Genomic DNA, 16,941 nt, shown 5'->3' with positions numbered 1-16,941 from the left:
ATGGGGGAGGGGGCACATCAAAGGCTCTGATTAGAATGTGTGATGTCTGCAGAGATATCAAACAGGCAGATAAAAATAAAGGTGTCTGGTGTTAGATGGAGTTTCCAGGGCTAGAAGCTTAATGCGGAAGCCAGCAGGGTATAGACAATCTATAATGTGTAAGACCCCGAGATAGAGAGGGATTACCTGCAGAGAAAGCAAAGCAGGAAAAGAGAAGCGGGGCTCAGGACTCAGCTGCCAGGCAGCTCTCCAAGATGTGAACACTGAACTAAGGGGAGGTATCATCGTGAGTGAAAAGGACAGCGGCCACTGAGACAGGAAGACAGCAACACTCAACAAGGTTCGAAACTGTCCACATAAATAGTTTAAATCGGTTAACAAAAGAAAAGGAAGAAACACAGCCACTGAAGGCCGCTGAGAGGCGGGACAGAGCAGGGGAGAGCAATCCTAGGGAACAAAAGATGCCACGCGTGACAAATCAACCCAAGGGCCAGCGTTTCGGGATGCAAGCCAGCAAGGCCGGGAAACAAGCTGAAAACGGTGTGGGTCACTCCGCGGTTTCCGATACCCAGCCCCTCGGTGACAGACTGTGACCGAAGGCCTCCTTTCCTACGAAGAGTCACAGCAAGTGCTGCTCAGGATCCGCTGAAAAAGGACTCCAAGGCTGCGAGATCCCCTGCACTGTATCAGCTCCCCACGTGCAGGAGTCGCCCCCCCGCAAGAACTCCCGGGGCTTTCGGCGCACTGTCCTCTCCTCTGTGCTGAAACCTTTTTACGATTAATGTATGCTATTCACCAATTAAGAAACAGTAGAGGGGAGTCATATTCACTGTTTTACTTTCTTAAAGCAGAACTGGGAAAATGTATTCAGTAATACAGTTTAGTCACGGGGAAAATGAGACTTACCAAATTTTTTGCAGAAAAGCTGGTCTACCATCTTTCGTAATTTAGTGATTCTGGCATACCACTCTTCCTTCACTGTAACAGGAACAGATACACACGCGTCCTCAGACTGATGGAATCACTAAGCCAGGTTAACTAAGTATTATGATTGTAACTTGGGCAGTACTACTACTCTGTTCGAAGAGTTTCTTTTTTTAACTCGTTAATTTTATTTTAAGTAGGCTCCGTACCCAATGTGGGGCTCGAACTCACAACCCTGAGTTCAAGAGCTGCTTGCCCCACGGACTAAGCCAGCCAGGCCTCCCTGTTCGAAGATTATTTCTGAGATTTCAGAAAGTGTTTCTTAAAAACAGTGCTGACACTGAATAAAAAGAGTAAGAACAGCTCAAACAATGAAAAAATGGAAACGGATCACTGAAGAGTAATTTTACACGGCTACTCTCAAGTGTCATGAACACAACTAGGAAACATCAGAGTTCAGCTCACTCCAGAACAGCCTACAGGTGAGCTGCACGACGATACGTGTAGGGATAGGATAAGACCGAAAACAGGACGCAATCTTTCCGTTACATCAGCTGGGAGTGACGGGACTTGCGGTCTTACGTCCCCACCCCCTGGCCCTCCAGAGCCAAAGGAAGAGGACCAACTGCGCTTGTCTTGCCCCCGAAACACGGCTCACCGACTTCAGTGATGACACCCGTGGCCCTGCGCTCTAAGAAGTAAACCCTTTCATGAGACGTGTATGGTGACGAGTGAGGATTCAGTCGACCGACACAGACCTGGGCAACGACACACCGTCCGGAACACTGTGCCAGGGAACATGTTCACATCTCGCAAGTAGACCAGGCACTGCTCCTTCGGGTCTACCTGGTGTGGGGTGTCTGCCCATATTTGTAACAGATCGTTAGGAACAAAATGAGGGGATTCTTCTAGGGAGCAGAGAACAGTATTTCGATACCGTCTATTTCTTGTATATAATGTTCTGAGTTGACACGGTTTTTTAAAAAAAGTAATCTCCACACCCAACGTGGGGCTTGAACTCAAGACCCGGAGATCAAGAGTGTCAGGCTCCACTGACTGAACCGGCCAGGCGCCCTGATCTGACACACGGGTTGAAACAAGACTGGAGACCTACCTCCTGAAGCGGGTTTATCGAGCTGTAAGTCTTCACGTGTTGAATTCAGAAGTTCATGTCTGAAAGGTGAGGAAAAAGTACTAAGTATTTACCAGGCAATATATGGCAAAAATAGTAACCACTAGCACTTATTTGATATTCAGTCGTGAAGGCCAGTTTTAAAAAGAAGAGACAATCTGGGCTCTTGAGCACAATTAAACCTTAATTTCCAGAGATTTCCAGAGAGTAACAAAACAAAATGGAAATTGCAAATTGTTTCAATAAGGTGCTTCTTGGACCATGTGTCCTTCATTCACTTTACAACCCAAAGGGATCTTATAAAAAGCGTTACCACCAAAAGAAGCGAACATAAAAACTTTAAGTGAGATCCTTTAATTTTACATTATATTCAAGATTCACTCAGTTCAACGTATCTATAAATTGGTTATAAGGACACTAAATATATTTTAATACTAACACATTTGCGAGACAGATTATAAGTTTTTTGGGGTTTGGTTTTCTTTTTGGTAATTACAGAAACCTCCCAGGAAATAATTTCTAGATCACAGAATTCCCATAATCCAACTTATATATGCAATCATTCCATTTTGATGTAATGGTCAAAAGTCCAGTGTTGCTAGTGGGGGGATTGGGAACTGGCTCAGATATCAGCAGGACCATGCCTATTTTAACAACCATCTCAGAAATGCTGCAAAGTAGCACAGGACAGAGTCAATAGTGCATATATAATATTTAAATAACATTAGTGACCTATAAACTCTGCTAAACTCTATAGAAATATCCTTCTAAATAAACAAAAGACTTTACATATATCCAGACTAACCACAGTAACCGTTAGGGAAAGGCTTATTTAAGAAGTCCCTTCCAAATGTGGAGGATGGCCTGCCATGAAGGAATATACTGAACGGACTCGAAACAGGATGCGGGCAGCATAGAGCATCCCGTGATAAGCCTGCATTAACATTTAAACATCCAAACATAGTTCTGTACACTTTAAAGTTAGCAAATGAGAGCAGCACCTAATAAAATAATTTGCCTGTGTTCTTTAAATAGTGTTACTTAAACACAGATTCAAAACCTCTAACGTTAGAAACAACCCAATAAAATGACAGTACAAAAGAGTTCTTAAAACATCAAACTTCTTTATGTATCAACATCCAGGGGGAAGGGGACGCCTGTTTATGGTTCTTGGCCAGGGTCAGGGCTGTAGCGTTTACAGGGCCGCCATCTGGTTTATAATTCAATTTCTGGAGCCTACCGCATCTTGAAACTACAATGTACTTGAAGGAAAACTAACGGTTAGCAACAAGTTCCTCTCTGAGGAGGACAGCTCACTTATTATCTTGCGGTGCCTCTCGGGTCTTTTCCATCCTTCGTTAAATCTCAAAAGCTGTCATCCCCTCACTGAACACCGAGAGGCCAGCATGCTTGGTTGTCATCTCTGATCAGAGTGGTCGTTAAATTCCTCACCTTTTCAACAGTACCAGTGTTCCCAACGTGATGAAGCTGGACACGTCTACCAACAATACTATCATCCCACTACTTTTAGTCACTTTACCGTTTATAGTTCAAGCTATGTCAGGAAAAAGTTTCAAAATCAGTTATAATATGCACACAAATTCAAACAGACTCACTTCCAATGGAAGGACTTAAAATGAAAGCCATGTCTTCCAAAAGAAGCGAACCCAGCGGCCCTCCCTGGGGCAGGAGTACCTCTTGGTCTAAACCCATAACAGCTTCTTTCTCGTGCCTGTACCTGGTTGAAGAGTAAGTACTTGACAGAATTCCAACCAGAGAAAGTAAGGCCACCTTCCAAGAGAAACACAGGCAGTTACTGTCTCTTCCCCATACACTGCCTGGCTGTGAGGCCTAGATTACTGCATCCCGTTCACGGCTGCTCTAAGGAGACGATCAGCCCAAGGAAGGAAGAATCTGGTGAGAGGTCCAAGTACCACTTTTAACCATCCTACCTCTGACCTCCTCATGAGGCGAGAGAAGCATCGTTAACTGTATCAGGTTGACTGACTTAGGGATTTCTGGCCCTTACTGCTGCAGATCCTAACTGCCACCCCACCTCTCCCATGTCAAAAAGTCTCTCTTTCCTTTCACAAATGCTTGGCAAGTTTGGCTGGCTCCCATCATTTGCACTTAGAAAACAGGGAGAATGGCTTGACAGCGTTAATATCCATTGCTGCGTAAAGCAAGCTTACCATCACTGTGACGGTTCATTCTTTATGAATAACCTGGTCTTATTCTCTAAAACCTAGTGATTTTTTTCCCTTATCCTTAGGGCACTAGGACATCATGAGGTGTGGCAAGGTATACAGCTTTCTTTGTCTCATGCTTAGCCCGCTCTGTAATTTTTACAGGCTCGGAAAACAACGGTTATTCATTTTTGATACTTCTAAGTGGGATGTCACTAGATAAAGACTCAACATTTTCATGTCTCATACATACAACTTTTACAATTTACAGGACTAACCAGCATCCAGCCTTTTAAGTGAAAACTTATATTGTAGCAATTATATTTTATAATTTCCGAAAAACTATTCTCCATCCGTTCCCCTTTATAAATACATGTAGCACTTGCTTCACGGATGTAACAGGAAGTTTCCATCTTTCTTCATTGGCTGAAATCTGTTGCAAATGTCCTCAGTTTTGTAAACCTTTCACTTTAATCTTAACAGAATACCAGAGGAAACTATGAGTGTGTCATGTGGCTGCCAGTTTTAAACGCAAGCATTTACGTTCCCAATCACAACTGTTGCACTGATGCTTTTATAAGAGCTCCTTATTGGACCCTTTATGCCAGGCCTTAGGGAATTTATAGCATTCTGCTACCTTAGGCTTTTTTTCCATTCTTCCATGGTTTCACTTATTTTTAATTTTGTAACTTACATGCATTTCCATATATGCTTTTAAAAATTCAGATCAAGGGGCACCTGGGTGGCTCAGTTAGTTAAGCATCTGACATGGACTCAGGTCGTGATCTCACAGCTCGAAGGCTCGTGAGTTTGAGCCCCACATTGGGCTCTGTGCTGATAGCTCGGAGCCTGGAGCCTGCTTCGGATTCTGTGTCTCCCTTTCTCTCTCTGCATCCCCTGCCCCCAACTCACACTCACTCTCTCCCTTTCTCTCTCTCTGAAATAAATAAACATTACAAAAAAAATTTTTTTAATTCAAATCTAAAATCAAGACACTGTTTTACTGATATTAGTTGGTACTGCATTACTTTTTATATTATACTGATTCCTTTACTTAGCAGCAAACTGGAAAAAGAACATGACGGCTATGTGGGAATCACGTACAGGCAGGTATTCATGTTCCGAGAGCCAACTCTGGGCATGACCACGAAAATCTTGTCCACAGACACATTCAAAAGTGGTAAATAAAACAATATATAACTCAATCTAATTAAGATATAGTCCTAGAGATTGATGAATGTTTGGTAACAATATAGAAAGATGCACTAAAGAACAAAGATGAGAGTCCACAGTCTTACTTCTTAATCACAAAACGAATCCTTTCCTTTGCCAGTAATATCCTCTCAAGGCGAGGAATTCCATAAGTAGACGGTCTCCTAAAAGGAATTCCTTCCGGAAGTCCTTCTACATAAAGATCTTCAACGTGTGACTGGAAAAGAGGGTACGGGATCGTCACAGGACCTTTGGCTTTTATAGCTTGAGCTTTAAGGATAAAAAGAGAAAGGAAAAATCATTCAATGACAAGGATTAACCACAGATTGTACAACAGAATAAATGAACACGTACTGCTCTGTACGTTTTGTAGCTTTATCTTTACTTCTGCTTACTGTAACTGAATCATCACAAGAAAAATAGTACAAAAGAACTAAAAGAAAAAGCACACCAAAGGTGCGGGTACTCTAACCCAATCTGCAATCAAATAGTGGATTATTGTGAGTCATGTAGATGCAGCCAGATGTCCTATTGAAACCTGAACCACCCATGAGCCACAAAAACACGTTGGTAAACATCAGCTAACACATACAGTAAAATTTTTCAACAATAAACTTTAGTGTAAGAAAAGAGTTTTTAATGAAATAACTCACGCAGAGGATTTTCTTAATTGGAAAGCTTCTGCCAAGATTGATTTATCCAAAGGTAAACTAATATAGCAGCTACAGGTCAAAAAAGCACGGAGACTCTTAGGAATCAAATAGAAGGAGAAAGACCTTGGTGATTCCATCAAACAAACTGCAAAGGATCAGGTTTTCTAAACAGCAGGGTAGTGTTTCCAGGTGTGATGGTGGAGCTGATATTAAGACCATGCTTTCCTCTCACCCAACTCCCCATTTTCAAATTTTTTTTTTTCGAGTAAGCTTTATGACCAAGGTGGGGCTCGAACTCACGACCCCAAGATCAAGAATGGCGCGCTCTACTGAATGAGCCAGCCAGGCACCCCCTCGATTCCCCATTTTGAATATAGACTTGACAGAGCTAAAATGACATGATGTCCGGGACACCGCAGGTTTAAAATATTAAAACAGGCTTGCATCAGAAAGAGATGGGACAGGAGAGAGCTGACAAGGAAAATACTGGAATGTTAAATACCGGCTGTTGAATCTGGGTGGTGGATACTTAGAGGGTCTGAACATCATTTACATTCTTTTTGTTTGGAAGTTTCCAGAATAAAAAGATTGAGAAAAGCATCAGGTGAGCTCATCCACAACACAGGCACATTGGTCGACAGTAGTAAAACTTTCACAGCTAAACCTTTTGACACGGAGTCAAACACACGCCAAGTGTCCTATGAGTGCAGAGCAGACACGCATCGCTCTTCTCACAAAGGCTTCTACTTCGTTCACGAACACAGCGGAGTCACAGAAAAAGTCTTCTAGCGAGTGTGCGCCGTAAGAACAGCAGAGCCGCTAAGGACGCGGCGAAAAGGCTCCAAGTCCCCAAAGGAAAATGACTTCTGTGCACTCCCTTTCTTCCTTCTCCTCCCGCGGGAATCCCCCTCAGCAGAACAGCTGCTCCTTTTTGCTAGTAATTTATGTGAAATTCGTCTGTTTGCCGAACATTAATACTTGTACTTGAGTTTCACATTCACCACGGTACACGTTAATACGGAGTCACGGTTAATATCCTTTGTTTACACCGTGCACCCGAAAATCCTGTTCCCACAGAACAAGGAAAATATCTTTCCTTGGGGCGATTACCATTAAAAAGGTTTCAAATTGTAAAATGTGAATACCGTGCCTCTCATCTCATAATGGTTGGTAAGCATTATTTTCTCATATGCAAACTAATGAAATGAATCACCATCACAACAAAAGCAAAAACATAATCTGTGCTTCTCTTTGTGAGATTTATAAAACTGTTAGGACAGTAAATTCTTCTTCCTCGAAACAGGACTGCGTTAAGTCTATAATAACACAGCTATAAACAGCGAGCACCTTCTCTGTGCTTACACACCACTTACAGGAAGCTCTTTACACACACTACGCTGTCTGTCTCCTCACATCTTCCCAGCACATCTACGCTCTCCTGACCGTTTCACAGGAGAGGACAGCAAGGCTCGGAGAGGATGAAGGGGAACGGCCAAGCCTCCTGTCCCAGGGCCCGGGACCTTACCAGCACGGGACAGTGCTTAATGTAGAGCGAATTAGGGGAGTCTCTGCTCTGAAGTGGGCCGATTAAAACCACAGGCAAAAAGCTACGGCTTCTGGAGAGGGAGAACTACTAAGAGAACCTGCAGGAAATAAGTGAATGCATTAAGGGCAAGTTACTGAATTTGCTACCGAATTTCCTCTCATTCTAAATCTTCGCTGACAGGTCAGCTGTCATCCATGGAAAGGATACAGGAGCTATTATTTCAAGTTTAGTAAAGTCAATAATGTCAGTGTAGTTTATCATGTAAGAAATTCACCCAAAGCAATTCAGTGATACCGGAGAGCACCCTAAAAATAGGGTTTTCAAGTTAAAAAATTCAATATACTGACCCATTTAAAGACCGTCAGTGAACTGCAAAGTAAAGAATCCTCCAAATAAAAACACAGCGAAACAGCTGATACTCTCCAGCGATGGTTGCTATTTTTAGGTGAGAATTTAATATATGCCGACCAGTAATAACACTGGTTGGTCACTTAAGATAGATGGAGGATAGAATACGAAAAGAAAAGGAGAATGTGAGACCTAACTTAAACAATTATGCATCAATAGCAGAACAAATAAGGACATCTAGTTGAATACTGGACTTAACACAGTGGATTAAGAAAGACTATGACTGAAGAATTTTATCTTCAATTAGCTGTCCAGGGTGCAACACATATGTACGTGAACGCCCAAACGCGCAAGCAGAAGGATTACAGGAGATGCTAACCGATAACCACAGAAACAAAACTTTCCCTAGGCTTCCTAGTGACAAGGTCTGTAACATCTGGACGGACCCTACCCATGACCTTGCGACGGACACATATGCAAGTAAGGCACACTTCACTGGGAGAAGCGGCCTTTTGTACACTGACTGGTTGAAAAGTAACCCCATTATTAAAATGCTTTTCAACAAACTACTCAAGAATTTTTGAGTTCAGACTTACCATATTTTCTTTCAAACAACTCTTCCACTTGTTTACGGAGATCAGTAATTCGAGCATTCCACTTCTCTGAAAAATTGGGAGTCACAGTTACATCTCAATGAGGAATCCCCGTTGGGGGCACTGCTGTGTTGAGATGACCCAACACCTAATGACTTATTTTCTACATCATACATTCAAATTAATTTTTTTCTAATTTTTCCCCCGACGTTTATTTATTCATTTTGAGAGAGACAGAGACAGACACAGAGACAGAGTGCGGGGGCGACACCGAATCTGAAGGAGGCTCCAGGCTCTGAGCTGTCGGCATAGGGACTCAAACCCACAAACCGCGAGATCATGACCTGAGCCGAAGTTGAACACTTAACTGACTGAGCCACCCAAGCACCTCCCCTGATTTCTTATTACATAATCTCTACGGCCGACGTGGGACTCGAACTCACAACCCTGAAATCCAGCGTCACACACTGCACCGAACGAGGTGGCCAGGTAACTCCAGTCCTAATTGCTAATAATCCAACTCCATCTATATGATGTTACTGCTTTCTTAAGAACTTTTCCCTTTTTTGTGGTTCTTAGAATTGGTCCAGTAAGAGATTTTAAGAGATGGTTTACAGTTTATTTTTGAAACACTTCTTACTGAATACCTCTTTTTAGCCTGGTAATTTCTGAAAAGCAGGACAGAAAAGACCAGTCCAATTAAACACTGTACGGTGGAGGCAGAAAAGAGGGAGGGCTCCAAGGTCGTTCAGGAAACCTTCTAAAACATGTCTAAGTTGTGTGGAAATAAGTATCTACGTACAGTTGCAACCTAAACTAGAGTGCCATGTAAACTTACTACTATCTATATCAATTCAATTTAAATCCGGTATTTAGGACTATGACAAATTAAAATACTAAAATGCTATTTAAAAAATGGAGACGTTCAATGTTTTAACTATACATCTTAAAGCAACCCCCTTCCCCCCAAAAAGAAAGGCTAGAACTCTGATCAGGAACAGAAAGCATTTGGAAGGACAGAGAGCAAAGGGGCCTGTATCTGACCCAGAACCTACCGAAGTTGAACTCCCTCACTTTCCGCTTCCCAGCATTGGCAGGCTCCGTGACCGGTGGCTGGGGCGGCTCGCTGCTCTTTGGTCTCTTGGTAGGTGGCGAGTAATCATCATCTTGAAAAAGAAAACCGTCATCACTGGAGGAACGGTCTAAGTGAGTGAGGGCCACCGTCTGCTCAATACTCAACATTCAAAAGGATGGGGGGAGGGGGCTTTCCACGCGCGCGTAGCAGCAGCCATCAGTAGGGTCCCTCTCGGCCTATTCCTTCCCAGGCACGCCTGCAGGTTCCCTACTCTTGGGTGATGTGCTCAGGTGAACATTCCTCACTTTCCTTGGCCTTACTTCATTTTCTTTCGTTTGCTCTCTTCAAATCACATCCTCATAAATCTCCCTTCTCCCCTAACTCCTCTCAGTTCCTAGGATTACAGTTTCTTTGAAGCCTTTCAAGAAAAAGATTTTGATAGACACAGATACCTACAATTATACAAATACATAAGAAAAAGGGGAGGAAATATATAGCTTGAAGAGAAAAATGCTCCAGCTTACACAAAATCCAGGCATGCATAAACAGGGAGGGCGGATACTACACGTCGAACACTTGGAACAAACACAAAACTCACAGAATTAATGAAACAGGGCGGCTACGTTATCTGTGAAACAGATAATACTGACTGAGTGAAGACAAAACCTAGCAGAAATGAGCAATCAGAGATTTCAGCACGGAACGTGGACTACTTAAGATGTTTGTAGACGTTTGTAGCGTGAGTTCATGCCAACCTCTTCACGGACAGGTCTGCAGCTCAACTCTGCTAGGACTTCAGCTAGTACGTGAATTAAGGACATCTGAATAAAGTAAGAGCTGTCAACGTCATCTTTTCTCTAGCCCCTGAAAATGTCACGTGGCACAGTACTAAGAGTTATGCTCAAAGCTCATCCATAAATTACTAAAAACCTCACTCTGAGAAATCCATACTGGAAACTAAATATGGGGTAGAGGAGAAATAGCCACTGTGTTAAAGGCCGTCACCAAAAGATGCCACGCAGGTAAGACAGGTCCCCTTTTAGGTCTTTCTCACTGTCGCCTGACAGTTCAAGACACCGGCGCAGGGAAAGCTAAGTGACCATGTCACAGCACTCGTCAAAGCAGCCGAGATCACATTCCAACCGGCACTCACACCAGCAGACTAACGCGTCACTCTCGCAGAGGCAACAAGAAATCCAAATCTCGCCAAATATACAACGTTGCCTGGGACAGCCACATGTAACTTTTATGTCCTTGGAATGTACATTTAACGTACAAGGGGAAATTTGACCGAAGCCTAAAATACTTGTATGTCGGTCCCATCACAGCAGCAGAGAGCACAACAGACGCTGTCCCCCTGGTTCGTGCACTCTGGGTTCTTCCTCTAATGCCAACCAACATTCCAATAACCTGAAATCATTTACTGATTATTTTATCCAATAGGAGAAAAAGTCACCAATATCACCAATACCAGATCAAGTCACATCAGGACACATTTATGAGCTGGGAAAGACCAAGATGCTACGTTTAGGGGATGCTACTTTAGGGAAATGTTATCAGATGAACGATTTACGACACTATAACTTCCAGGTGCTAACTGCCACTGTAGAAACCTTTGTTCAAATCCAGAACAAAAGGAAACCTACCATAGAAGATTTCAAAGTTACAAACCACTAGTAAAATAAAACTAGCCCGTGTCATCTGGGCTTATTTAATTACTACAAGGATTAGTGGTCAAATGGCTATAAAAATGGTCAAGAGGCTATAAAAGACTATCAAGTAATTAAATTCAACCTAAAAAGACACATTTGGGAAAACATACTGAAAAAAACCACCCCATCTTTTTCAACTCCCAGTTTTAGAAACCTAAGTATATTTTGATGCTAGTTGGTATAAGGTAAAACAAAAGACATTCGTTTCACCTATGAATAGTGTCAAATCATTTTATCTTAATTTTTAAGTAATCTCTATGCCCCTCACGGGGCTCAAACTCATGACCCCTCAGATCAAGGGTGGCAAGCTCTAAGAACTAAGCCAGCCAGGCACCCAAGTGTCAAAGCATTTTAAATGCTTCATGTTAACATTTCTTTAAAAACATTAAGCAATGACATTAAAAACAAAAGGACTGTCCCTGTAGGCTAATGTAACCTATTTCTACAGTCATCATTTGAGCTGACTGTTAACCGAATTACATAAAATGAAAACTGAAAGAGAATAAAAAAAAAAACAAAAACCAAAAAAACAAAAACAAAAAAACCTGAGAGCTGGAGGGTGGTAATGAAAGATACCAGCAATCTATTATATTGATCTCTACTACAAACTCTTTGAAACGGAGGCCAAGGGGAAAGGGCACAAGAGCGTTGTCAAAACCCCTTGAATCAGTTTATTTTAGACCATAAAAGATTTCATAGGATAAACATATTTTATAAACGCAACCTCATTAACCATCAAGAAAAAAAAAAAAAAAAAAAAGAACAAAGACAAATCTAGGGGAATATTTTCGAACCAGACAAATGAGGGAACAGATTGGAACATATTAAAAAGTGGTATCTCATTTCTTTCTCTCCAGCCAGAAATAATGACGTTCAACCTATACATGTGAACAAATGCAGAGAGATGGATTTAATTATTTGTGATAATAAAATATATTACCACACGTTCTAGCAAAAGACTACCCCATTTCATAATCACTTTTGGGGTGTTTTGTATTATGTGACACGTGGAACAAAATCAAAAGATCAGCTACGAACTTGCCCGTATCTCCCGTGGTCTTCTCCGCTCTTTGCGACAAAAAAACCTGTAATTTCTTTTGCGAAGAGCATGAGAAAATGTTATTCTTGACCTCGAAATCCTTTCCACAAAGGATCAAAATTACCTATTTCTCTGCAGGAAAAATACCAAATAGAGCTCTAAATGTTTGCCTCTATCTTCTAACCAGGCCCCGCAGAGAGAACGCTGGCGTCCTAATTATCGTGGTATTTCCCACATTATAATGTGGGAGCCACCACTTTTGTGTTAAAAGACACACAAGTTCAGGGAGCTTCAAATTCAAGCCCGAATTGAAAAGGTTTACTTCATCGATACTAAAAGCTCGTAAGATAAATTTCAAAATATTTTAATGCGAAAAGGTTGCTACGCCCGAGTATTTAGGCGCCACGTTGCCAGTACTAACACAAGCACCCACCGCATCTTGAGAAAAGGCAGCGACGTCCCGGGACTCGATACTTATATTTTATATTTAGAACCCCCCCCCCCCCCCCCCCCCGTCTCTTTTTTGCAACATATTTACAAACACATCTAGGGACAATACAGACTTCTGAGATCAAATGTATTATGGCATTCTTAAAGCTGAATGCATTAATAGAACATGAAACAAATTTTCTGATACTCTTATGTGCAACATACTCAAATGCTAATGTTTTCATCATACAATGTGATAGCTATGTTTTAAGAATTGAAATAAACTAGGCACTGTATCCCCTTCGAAATTAGGCAGAGCCGTTAAGAATTACATTACCCGTTTCAAATTAATGGATACCAGTTTTCACCCATGGACCCAGGTCCCAACTCCTCTAAAATTCTAATCTCTACATAAATAACTGCAATTTCATTAAGTGACTCTTTAGCAGTTACAAAACTGAAAACACAAACATTTCAAATACTAACCTCAATCATCCAGACGCTGTGAACGTGCCAGGAACGTTTGCACGATCAGCACAGCAAGTAAACACTGACGAACAGCAAAGCCTACGGGCTCCACTTTTAGGACACGCCCGGAATTCACCCACTTTTACCTCCACTGCCACCTTCCTGTTCCCAGACAGACAGACAGCCAGCCCTGCGTGGCTACCTACAACAGCCTGCTAAGCCGGTTTTCCGGATTCTGCTCTGGCCTGCTCTCGGTCTCTCACAAAGGAGCACAAAGCAGCGTTGTATCTTCAAAGTGAAGGACAGAACGTCTTGCCCAGAACCCTCCAGGTGGACCTGCCTATCTCGTCCACTCCTCGGTCCTTGGCACCTATGCGGCTGGGGCACATACAAGCCGCCTGGTAGCCACAGAAGGAAGACATGAGTACTTGAGCAGTGGAGTGCTAATTACAAGCAGTAGCCCAAAATTTACGAAGGTCCTACACATGAATATCACAGAAAAGGATACCAACAGAGGACGACGAGTAATCCGGCTGCTGAAGCTCTAAAACTGTTCTCCAATTACAGTCCGTGTGGGACTACATTCCTGGGTTGAAATATTTATGTGTACGTTTCCATGTACACGAGAAATAAAATCGAGTATTTCAAACACAGTTTTACTGAAGAAGATGAAGGATTAATTTCTAAGTGAATCTCTTTACAATCACCTTAAAGAAAAAACGAGGGTAAGACACGAACAGGAAGTGAGGCCACAGCAGAACGCACATGTGTGAATGGCTCAGATTTGGCGACCGATGCCCTGAGACGAGTATATGATAAGGAAACCTCTCTTTTGAGGCAAAAGAACTTTCCTTTATTAACATGCTAAACCCAACAATTCTGAAATATGATTTTCTCTACACTTAGCAAAGACCTGTCAGCAGTCTGGTCCCTCCAAAATGTGGGCATGATGTTGGCTAAATGAAGGCAGGCTTGGTCACATTATTCGGGAGGCTGTTTCCCAGACCAAAGCCATACAAGCCGGGATGCGTACACTGACTTCCGGGACAAACGGGGGTGCACGAGTAGGAGCACACTGCCAGTGATGGGCAGGGCTGTGATCCTAGGTCAGCATCTGCTGTAATGCCAAATGGGCCTCTTCGTTATCCCTACGTAATTTCAAAAACAGAGATCAACGATAAAGTGCGATGGAAAATCTAACAAACTTACTTGATGGCAAGTTCTTTTTTTTTTTTCTTTTCTAGAAACTATTTGGGAAGCGCAAAAAGACACAATGGGAGAAAATCAAAGTTATCCCCAGGCAAGTAGGATTACCTTCATTTATTTGCTCTAAAGCACAGAATTTTCCAAAACAAAACTAACACCAGTCTCTAGATACACTTTTCCTTTCCAACTTGCTCTGTTCATGAAAGGCAGGGATTTTCCAACCTCAAAACTTACTACAGTAGGGGTCTTTTTTTCGGGTCACTTGCTTCAAAGCAAACCAAACAAAAAACCAACGGCACTATTTCCATGCCCGTGCACTTTTCTACACAGTACATTTTATCTTCTAATGATATTTAACTAGTATCCACCGGTTCGCGGTCATCTTTCCAGAAAAAATATACGATATGCTTATCAAACAGATGTGTGTGTAAGTTCTCATTTGACCTTCCTTGTTAATATCACACTTAGAGTTTACCTTCCTTAATGTATGGATAAAAAGTTAATTATCAATTTAACTAAGGCTGATCCATATCATGTGCCTGAATGTATATGCCGTGGAAAAGGACAGCCTGAAAAGCAATTACTTTGCACGGTCTTCTGGCATTTCACTGGTCTTCCGAACATAGTAAAGAAACACTACTACTCGTTAATAAATCAGGATGGCAAATCAAACTTCTGGCGTAGGTCTTAGTTTCAAAGAACCAAGATTTATCTCTCCCTCCAAAGAGTTAGGATTGAAGAGACTGACAAGCGTTAGGCTCACAAGCCGTTTACTCCATGATTGTCTTTAAAGGTCTCTTGCTATAAAAGCAAGCATTTATTTTCTAAACAATTTTAATATAGTCTGTATCTGCTTTAAGGATTCATAAATCTAATGGGTTACTGGTCCTATTTAGAAGTTTTATTCTAATAATTTTTATAATCATCTATTTCTCTTATTCTCTACAGAAAGGACAAAGGTCTGAGTGTGTAGAATATTTATATGTTCGTAAGATGTTCTTCTCTGAAAATTAATGAGACTTCTAACTAAAAAACAATTAAATTCAATTATTTAATGCTGACTACAAACAATTCAAAATTGCTTTTAGGTTAGTAAAATTATATTAATAAAAGAAATATGTATATGAAATTGAGATTAACAAATGAAGTATGAAATAAATACTCATGAGAATCATCAATTTATATCTTAGAAGCAATGAAGACAGACATTTTGAGTAGTATGAAATAGGCAGACACGATAAATAACCAAATGACAACAGGAGACAGTTATTAAGAGAGAGAGACAGAGAGACAGAGAGAGAAAGAAATCAAACTAAGAAAGGTTAGGCAGCAGTTTAAAAAAAAAAACTCCCCAAAACTGAAACACCAAGATGGGGCGGGGGAGGAGGGATTCTTTGGAAATATGATGTAGGTGTATTTCAAATATTCGTTATAATGCTGCATGCTGCAAACACATATATTTTTGTGAAACTAAATATACACATACATGTGTACTTATACACAAAATTACTTTTACATGTATATACAATAAACTGACATCTACCCCTGAGTTTGGGGACTTTAAAACAAGGCAGGGGGTAAAGAAAACTTGACATAGTGCAATTTATTGTAGTGTTTCCATATTTTACCTTAGGAAAGAGCTACTCTGGGGGGGGGGGGGGCGCCCTTAGAGGAGTGGTATGAGACATTAACTGAGAAGGAAAAACATCACTGTGCATTTGGTAATTATGAAATATGAAAAGTGAGACTGTTAATTCTATTAGCTGAATTTATAAATCATTCTGGCCCATGTGCATTCATGCATTACCTTGGCAGAAAAACCAGGTTTGAAGCCCCGTTAGTTACAGGTATTACCTGAGAATGTATTTGTCGGTATGGCTTCAAAAACAGTTTTTAAAGACAGATCGTGTGTTAGCCTTCGACAGTATTCTAGGGGCAAACGTGAAGGAGTAACTAAGTGTCCACACCTTCCCTTCCACCTCACTGGGTTACTAGCTTGCTCTCTTCTATCACGACTCAACCAAGGTCATAAAATGTGTTCGCGAGCACCATCAGGTCTGGTCATGGTTCTCGTTTGTCTGTTTTCGGGTCCTGGGGGTAGAAAAGCATAGCTTGGTCCGCGTGCGGGCCACCGCTCGCGCCCGCGGCCTCCTGTGTTGTCTACCACTCCCAAAGGCCCGGCCGCGCTGCGGGGAAGCGGGCTGCTTTGCTCACACATACACAGAGATGCTGCACTTCTCTTCACAAGCTACCTTGAAGAATGAATGAGATGCACACTTAGCCATGTGAATGTGACAAATAGGTTTATGACCAGAAGTGAACTTTTGGAATCAAGGCTTTGAGACAACTAACCTTCAATAGTCACCTCAACTTCAGGGTCCTCACTTGTTTCTGAAGGGACATGCTGAGTAGAATCTT

General features: G+C 41.7%; 1 protein-coding gene across 8 annotated transcripts in view; it reads right to left on the bottom strand.

The window, feature by feature from the left end:
- GTF2I (general transcription factor IIi) overlaps positions 1 to 16,941 on the bottom strand; it is a 107,637-nt gene that overhangs the window by 28,245 nt on the left and 62,451 nt on the right. For 4 of the 8 annotated variants that reach the window (XM_042971799.1, XM_042971801.1, XM_042971802.1 and 1 more), the window contains 6 exons: positions 16,876 to 16,938; positions 9,650 to 9,760; positions 8,598 to 8,663; positions 5,541 to 5,724; positions 2,039 to 2,097; positions 907 to 978 (listed from right to left, as the gene is read on the bottom strand). In XM_042971799.1, coding sequence (XP_042827733.1) covers positions 907 to 978; positions 2,039 to 2,097; positions 5,541 to 5,724; positions 8,598 to 8,663; positions 9,650 to 9,760; positions 16,876 to 16,938 — 555 coding nt within the window. The remainder of the gene's footprint in view (positions 1 to 906; positions 979 to 2,038; positions 2,098 to 5,540; positions 5,725 to 8,597; positions 8,664 to 9,649; positions 9,761 to 16,875; positions 16,939 to 16,941) is intronic. The other 4 variants (XM_042971803.1, XM_042971805.1, XM_042971806.1 and 1 more) reach the window with 1 other exon arrangement.

Source organism: Panthera tigris, chromosome E3 (assembly GCF_018350195.1).
Source record: "Panthera tigris isolate Pti1 chromosome E3, P.tigris_Pti1_mat1.1, whole genome shotgun sequence".
Taxonomy (NCBI): Eukaryota; Metazoa; Chordata; class Mammalia; order Carnivora; family Felidae; genus Panthera; species Panthera tigris.
Note: the sequence above shows the minus strand (reverse complement) of the source record. Positions and strands in the feature narration are given on the sequence as shown.